Below are 8,374 nucleotides of genomic sequence, written 5' to 3'. Positions count from 1 at the left end.
ATGCTACGTCTGCATAGTACAACTAGCAATGCCAATGGCTTATACAAAGGTCCTAGAAAGCTCATCATGGCCTCCTAACAAATGTGAGTTTTTTCCCCAAGAAACATTGACAGGTTGAGAGCAAGGTGATTGACTACTTATGGTAGTACGCATACTGATATTGCAAGACATACTTTTGTGGGTTATACGAAGGTCCTAGAAAGCTCAGCATGGCCTCCTAACAAGTGTGAGTTTTTTTCCCGGGAAACGTTGGCAGTGACTACTTATAGTAGTAAACATACTGATAGTGCAAGACAAATTTTCGTGCCATTTGCAAGATAATTGCAACTTCCCCCCCTTGAAACAAAGCAAAGCAATGCCTTAGGGCACTTGCAGCTACTCAATTTTACTTTTATAGCCAATTGATTGTTGCACGCACAAGCAACTCCAATGAACCGAAGAAAAGGGTGCCATGTGGCAGTTGAATTTTTAAAACTTCTTAAATCTAACCAAAGCTTTTTTTACTACCCTAACCGAAGCATAACACTACCTTAGGGAGGCACCAAAAACTAGCTTGTCTTGTTTTGAGGCAAAAAAGGGTGAAGCTCCTATTTAAAAGGCCGAATAGACCAATGCAGAGGAAGCTCCCTCCACACACAACATACCTCTCTCCCTTGAGTACGAGATTTTGAGTTCAAGACTCGTCATTAGATAGATCTTTGAGGTCTCTTTACATCATTGATATATGTTCAGATATCTCTTTCATCATCTTCTTGTGTGTGTGTGTGTGTTTGTGTTCTCATGCACACATATCGTTAAGGCGCTAGCTAGCCGAATAACCTCACTCCACATGAAAACTCTTTTTGGAAGTTACTTGTGGTAGGAGGCAACATTAGGGTGATCTTCCATCCTCTTGTTAGTTTTCCTCCCGTGCAAATTGTGCTTTGTTATTACTACTAGGCATCATCTTCGTTCTTGCTCCTCGTCGTGTCTTTAAGACTCTATATAGCAAGCCCTTGATAACTCTTGATAAAAAGAGGGTACAACACTTGGGCCTCAAAAGTCTTCTTCTCTCTAGGGGGTGTGCAAGCAATCGAAAAAGAAGGCGCACATGAATCATTATTAATTCCCTTTCTCCCTATATATAGCCTTGCACAAACGCTTGGCCCTCTTCTAGGTCATACAATAATGACTGTTCTCATATTAACCTCTATAGGATGACATCTTCTAGGTCATATAATAATGATTGTTCTCATATTAACCTCAAGAGGATGACACCTTAGTTCTTAACATTCATGTGCACCATGACAACTCTTTTTGAAGTTACTTGTGGTAGGAAGCAACACTAGGGTGATCTTCCCTCCTCTTACCAACTTTCCTCCCATGCAAATAGTGCTTCGTTATTACTACTAGGCATCATCTTCTTTCTCGCTCATCGTGTCTTTAAGACTCTTTATAGCAAGTCCTTGATAACTCTTGCTAAAAAGAGGGTACATCACTTGGGCCTCAAAAGCCTTCTCTCTAGGGGGTGTGCAAGCAATCAAAAAAGAAGGCGCACACGAATCATTATTTATTCCCTCTCTCCCTATATATAGCCTTGCACGAATGCTTGGCTCTCTTCTAGGTCATACAATAACGACCGTTCTCAAATTAACCTTAAGAAGATGACACCTTCTAGCATTTGTCATGCACTAGTTCTTAACATTCATGTGCTCAGGCCCAAGAATAGCAATTAGCAGGGTTGAATCTGGTATAGATGGGATTGCAAGAGGGGAGTCGCTCCACTCCTTTGTACAGGTTACCCAGATGGAATAAAGTCACTAATTTTCCTTTAGATTTCAGGGATATTAATGGGCTAACATTATTCAGCTGGATGACTTTATGAAAGAAAGTACTTCGACATGGGAATTCCCAAAAATGAATCTGATTTATGTGTGCTCACTCATGTGATTGTGTTGGTCTAGTCAAAGTTCTGCATGCACCTCTCTCTCTCTCTCTCTCTCACACACACACACACACACACATCCTCAATGAGTTGCAGGTTACTTCCACATTGGTTTGTGGATGCATATGCATATACTGTTTGACACATATGCTTTGATTGTTTATACAATTTGGTGCATGCAAGCTCACATGGTGTACCTCTCATAGTTGCTATCTATGGTGATTATTGATTACTAGAAAGGTCTTATTATAGAGGTTTTGTGACGTGCTCTATGAGAACAACAATGTGTACAACCATGAAAGTGGTAACTCAGACAAAAAATGAGGTGTTGGTTGGATGTAAAGGAAACACAAACCCTACCTTACGAATACTCACCAGAGTTTTGTTCTAGTCAAAATTTGGGATTTAGGTTTGAGTCAACATTTAATGGGAAACACAATCCAAGGTTGTTACAAGTGCATGTACGTATCTGGAGTTGAAAGCACACGCTATTATCAAGAGTCCTCTATTGGAAACACCCAAAAGGGGAGATGGGGAAGCCCATGACCAATAGGAGAAGACAAGGAGAGAGAGAGGGAGAGAGACTCGACGTGTTAAAAAAAAGCTCTCTTTTAGTAACAAAAGATTCTTTACACCGTTTCATAAGCTTGTGTCTTGTGCATGCCTGGCCTACTTTCTAAAAGGAGTGGTAGGCTACCATATATGATTTTTAGTGGCTACCATTTAGCATGCCCTAAGAGATGAGCGTCACGGTTGGTGGGTGCTCTTATTTTCCCAACAATCTCCCCTATCAAGTGTTATCCACTTGGTTCACATCCACTTTTAGTGGCTTCCACATGTTGTGAGTTAGTTGTAGGTTATTCAAGATTTTTGAATGTGAAATTTGTCCCTTTTATTTGCTCTAAACACGTGCACAAAAAAGCTCTCTTTCTTAGTCTGTCTTGCGGGAGAATAAGAAAAACAAGAACCTTGGATGGACCTCGAGATTTGGTACCTAACCTAGGAAAAATTTTAATCCAGGTCAAAGTGCCATCCAAGTTCAGAACCCACAATTTTCCACATTTGTTTGCATGTCTGAACCACTTTATGTGTATAGCTGTTGGATAAACAATATGGAAGTGGGGATGTTTCAATGATTATGCTAAGTAGTGGTGCTCAAAAAAGTTGAGATTTATGTAGTATACCTATACCTATAAAGTATAAAATAAAAAAACGTGCAAAATTTTGAAATGTAAACATTAATACACACAACATAATTACTTGATGTACCTTGAAGCTTAAGAACATGAAGATTTCCTCACTAAATCTATTAGGACTGCCGATAAAGATAATTTGCTACAAGCTCAATCTTATTGTCTTTTTTCCCCCCAAGATCGATGATTATTGAAAGAGACACGTGATTGCGCAGCCTTGGGACACAATGACCTCACAGGTCTTGCATTTGCAACCTGGGAACGTAACAAACTCAGGAGCGTAACCATGGGTTGTAATTTTGCAACCATCGACTATAACATGCTTTAGAAGCCTATCAACTAGAGATAGCTTAGTTGGTAATGTACGTAAGGTTGAGCCTTGAGGGTTCAATGAGAGTTGTGTGATGCCTTAGGAAGTATCGTGAGGCTAACAAGAGTATTGTGTGATGTCTTAGGGAGTATAGTGAGGTTAACAAGGCAGTCACTAACTTGCCAATGATGACACTACCTGAGAGAGAGAGAGAGAGAGAGAGAGAGAGAGAGAGAGAGAGAGAGCTGTAACAACATACCTTGCGCTCTTTCTTGCTCGAGTCTCTTTGCGCTGCTGCTATTGCAATGCAAAGCTTTTTTTACGCAAGCGCTATTTTTATTACAAGCATGGCTCAAAAGGAATGCTGAAAAGTAGCACCTTAATAATAGCATCAAAAAGCCTAAAAAATTTGTACAACATTTTATAGGTCTACACCTAAATCACTCCCTTCAGGCAATGCCAACAAGAGAGAAAAAGAGTCCCGTGGGACATATCTCTGAGTTACAATATTGGATGGTTCGCGAAGAATTCAGCAAGAACTTTCGCTAGCTATAACAAACGGTTGAGATCCACAATGACGTGGAGGATCTGACGGCTGAAGGAAGCTCCAACAAAAGCCAGGCATTCGATTGGTGGGAGGTGTAGGGAAACGTGTAAACTCGAAGCTGATTGGGTGATCATACGAGTCGTGGCGAAAAATGCACGCCACGTGGCTGTTAGCACGTCGGTAAAGCGACTGTAGGGGATACATAAATGAGCCTTCCGAGTTCCATATTCACCATTTATGATCGTGGCTAGTCTGTGTCTTGGCTCTCATCTCGCCATCTCTAGGGTTTCTCTCTACGCGATCGTCCTCGGACTAGCCCCCCCTGCGTTTACAGAACGCTCGCCTGAACTCTTCGTAAACGCCCAGTCTACATTTTCCTTTTCTGCATTGAGAGAACGGACGTGCCTCAATGGACCTTCGGCGGTTCTTCAGTGGATGCGTTTTCGCCTTGTTCGTCGCAGGTTTGTGTCTCCCACTTCCCGCAACTTTGCCTCGTTGTTGGGCATCTTGTTTGCTGCGTTCTTGTGTCGAGCTCGCCATTGTCTGATTTTGTAACCTGCCGCCCGTGGTTTTGTGCGTGAGCTAGGATTGTAGGTGTTTAAAGTTCTGTCTGTGTTTGCTACACATATTTAGTACGTCATAGCTACTCCTGGTAAATCCCGCTGCATTTGCCTTTGTGGCAGCCAGATCTAGTGAATGCCGGATGTTTAGGGTGCTTGTGTGATGTTTAACAAACGCCAGATGTCTACATATCCAGAATGATCGTGTTTACCTCTGCAGGGTTGCTTCTAGCTTCCTTTGTGGCTGCAGAAGAGGCCCCGAAGCTGGGTACTGTTATCGGTATTGATTTAGGGACAACATATTCTTGTGTCGGTGTGTACAAAAACGGTCACGTGGAAATTATCGCTAATGACCAAGGAAGTCGTATAACGCCCTCCTGGGTGGCCTTCACTGACAGTGAGAGGTTGATTGGAGAGGCAGCAAAGAATCAAGCTGCCGCCAATCCTGAAAGGACCATCTTTGATGTGAAGAGGTTGATTGGACGGAAGTAAGTGCCAGAGATTTTTATAGATCTTAACGGTTAACAAGTTTCGGTTTCTATATCATGGTTTTCACGTTTTTGAGTTCCTCTTGCGCTTTTCTAATGAGCCTCTCAACGTTTGCAGATTTGATGATAAAGAAGTACAGAAAGATCTGAAACTTCTTCCATACAAGATCATTAACAAGGATGGGAAACCTTACATCCAAGTCAGGATCAAGGACGGGGAGATCAAGGTCTTTAGCCCTGAGGAAATCAGTGCGATGGTACTGACCAAAATGAAGGAGACGGCTGAGGCTTTCCTTGGCAAGAAGATCAAAGATGCAGTTGTAACTGTACCAGGTTAGATTCCCCCTTTGCTTGCATTTGAGGTTCTCTGCTCTGGTTGCCTTTAGATGCCATGTAACTAATTCCCTTCTGTTCTGGCAGCGTATTTCAATGATGCGCAAAGGCAAGCTACAAAGGATGCAGGTATTATTGCAGGTCTTAATGTTGCTCGCATCATTAATGAGCCTACTGCAGCTGCCATTGCCTATGGTTTGGACAAGAAAGGAGGAGAGAAAAACATCCTCGTGTTCGATTTGGGAGGTGGAACCTTCGATGTTAGCATTCTTACTATTGACAATGGCGTGTTTGAAGTCCTGGCTACCAATGGTGACACTCATCTAGGAGGTAATGGGGTTTCTTGCTCTTTGAAATTTTCATTGCTGCTCTACCTATGTCTGGTCAGACAATGAAATACTGTGTTTCGTTTCCAGGTGAGGATTTTGATCAAAGAGTCATGGAGTATTTCATCAAGCTCATTAAGAAGAAGTACAACAAGGATATAAGCAAGGACAACCGCGCACTTGGTAAGCTTAGAAGGGAGGCTGAAAGGGCAAAGAGAGCACTGAGTAACCAGCACCAAGTGAGAGTGGAGATTGAAAGTATGTTTGATGGTGTTGACTTCTCTGAGCCACTCACAAGGGCTAGATTTGAGGAGTTGAATAATGATCTCTTTAAGAAGACCATGGGCCCTGTGAAGAAAGCCATGGATGATGCTGGTCTGCAGAAGTCCCAAATTGATGAAATTGTCTTGGTCGGGGGTAGCACTAGAATTCCCAAAGTTCAGCAGCTGCTTAAAGACTACTTTGATGGGAAAGAGCCTAATAAGGGTGTGAACCCAGATGAGGCTGTTGCTTTTGGTGCTGCAGTTCAAGGTGGCATTCTTAGTGGAGAGGGAGGTGATGAGACCAAAGGTACAGCCTGCAAGCTGGCAGTTTTTTAATGAAAATGTGCATTCTGGAGTTAATTGCTAACTTTTTGCTATTGGTTTAATGCAGAAATTCTACTTTTGGACGTAACTCCCTTGACTCTTGGGATTGAAACTGTGGGTGGGGTCATGACTAAATTGATCCCGAGGAACACAGTTATCCCCACGAAGAAGTCTCAAGTCTTTACTACCTACCAAGATCAACAAACCACTGTCTCTATTCAGGTGACTTACCAGCTTTTTGCGGTCAGGTCTCTGATCTATGCAGAGCCTTTGGCTTATTATACTTGTCTGTCTGATTTGCTTGCAGGTGTTTGAGGGTGAAAGGAGTATGACCAAGGATTGCAGAGAATTGGGTAAATTTGACCTGTCTGGAATTCCTCCAGCCCCAAGGTATTACCTGCTGTTCCTTTAGTGTTTGCGTGTACTGTAAAATTGACCTAGGTTATACCTCTTTTGGGTCTTGGGTTTCATGTGTATGAAACGCATGTTTCAGACTTACATCTAGATTGATTAATGACGGGTGATGGGTTTCGTTTTGTGCAGTCTTTATAGTTTAGGTTGAGCACTTCACACATAACACAAGTAGCTCTAGGGTTTTAGATATCCATGCTCTCTGCAAAGTGTTTTGGTTCTTAGCTAGCTGTGTTTGGATCAGTTTTAGTGGTGTGTGAGCTTTATGTAGAGAGCTCCTGTAACAGAAGTTGGATAGATGTATTTGGGTTGTGTGTGTTTGTGTGTGGTTTTGGAAAAGCAGTCGGAAATAATTTGTTTTGCATCTTTGCTTCTTATGCTTAGTTTTGCCTGACCTTTTGCTGGTTTCTCTCTGAAGTTCATTTTGTTTTCGGGTGGGTGTCATGGTTACTCTGGCTCATCTTGTTGTGATTTTTTGCTTTACAGGGGTGTCCCTCAAATTGAAGTCACTTTTGAAGTTGATGCCAATGGTATCTTGAATGTGAAGGCCGAGGATAAGGGTACAGGCAAGTCTGAAAAGATTACCATCACCAATGACAAGGGCAGATTGAGCCAAGATGAAATTGAGAGAATGGTCCAAGAAGCTGAGGAATTTGCCGATGAGGACAAGAAGGTGAGGGAAAGAGTTGATGCCCGTAACAGTCTAGAAACGTATGTCTACAACATGAAAAATACAATCAATGACAAGGACAAGTTGGCGGACAAGATTGAGAAGGATGACAAGGAGAAGATTGACGCTGCACTTAAGGATGCCTTGGATTGGCTGGATGAGAACCAAAGTGCAGAGAAAGAGGACTACGATGAGAAGTTGAAAGAAGTGGAAGCTGTTTGCAGCCCTATTGTCTCTAAGGTGTACCAGCAATCAGGTGGTGGTCCCTCTTCTGACAGTGAGGACGATGATGATTTGCACGAGGAGTTGTAGAAAGGTTTGTCCATATGGGTGGGTGTGAAGGGAGATATGCTCCAGGAGGTCTGTTTTCTCCCCAAGGGAATGGGGGCAGGCCAATATTTTGGTCATACTTCATTTTCAGCAGGTTCATAAACCTGCCGGTGAGTGTAGGAAACTGAGGGTGCTTTTTGATCAACAGCCAAGAGCGGTTGTGTTGGAGAAATACTGCAATTTTGAATATAGATTCTGTTTGTAAAGTTGAATTTTGAGAATTAATTAATGAAACAATTATTTGAACTCAAATGTGGTTTGTGTGGGAAGTACATTCATTTGGTGTTAGCATGTGACTGAACGAGGATGTTGTGTAGAACTTGGACAAAAACTACGCAGGATGAGCATTGAGGCTCATTGTTGTAGTCTCTTGTGAATTGCCTCAGTATAGAACTTGCATCTTTAATTTTCAAAGCTGCCTTGCAAGGGACTTTCCTGCATGTGGCAATGTGATAATGATGTGATTGTTTCTCTTGTTTTGCACAGATTGCCCTGTATGACACAAACATCTTTCGGAGATTTTTGTGCAAATGCTGACAGGCAATGCCAGAATTACCCGTAGCATTGTCTAAGTGAATCTTAAGTAAATGTGCATTTGCTTACACATGTACATTAAACGTGTTGATGACCAGTGCATACAAATTGAGTGTAGGTGTATTTTAACTAGCATAAAGGAGTCCTTACGGATTCATGCC

The 8,374-nt window shown here is 42.2% G+C and overlaps 1 protein-coding gene across 2 annotated transcripts; it reads left to right on the top strand.

Annotated features, from left to right (window-relative positions):
• The first annotated feature begins 4,212 nt into the window (after positions 1 to 4,212).
• Positions 4,213 to 7,931, top strand: LOC147441233 (luminal-binding protein). 2 transcript variants are annotated; one of them, XM_086482909.1, is made up of 8 exons: positions 4,214 to 4,435; positions 4,755 to 5,022; positions 5,141 to 5,355; positions 5,443 to 5,685; positions 5,772 to 6,251; positions 6,336 to 6,490; positions 6,576 to 6,658; positions 7,166 to 7,931. In XM_086482909.1, exons 1-8 carry the CDS (start codon positions 4,384 to 4,386, stop codon positions 7,659 to 7,661), a joined length of 1,992 nt encoding a protein of 663 aa, XP_086339035.1. In that variant the 5' UTR covers positions 4,214 to 4,383; the 3' UTR covers positions 7,662 to 7,931. The 2 variants fall into 2 exon arrangements, with proteins under 2 accessions (XP_086339036.1, XP_086339035.1); XM_086482910.1 differs by lacking the exon at positions 4,755 to 5,022 and having other exon boundaries at positions 4,213 to 4,435.
• The last annotated feature ends 443 nt before the right edge of the window (positions 7,932 to 8,374 follow it).

The sequence above is a fragment of the Adiantum capillus-veneris genome, chromosome 15 (assembly GCF_014529385.1).
Source record: "Adiantum capillus-veneris isolate H3 chromosome 15, ASM1452938v2, whole genome shotgun sequence".
In the NCBI taxonomy this organism is placed as follows: domain Eukaryota; kingdom Viridiplantae; phylum Streptophyta; class Polypodiopsida; order Polypodiales; family Pteridaceae; genus Adiantum; species Adiantum capillus-veneris.
Note: the sequence above shows the minus strand (reverse complement) of the source record. Positions and strands in the feature narration are given on the sequence as shown.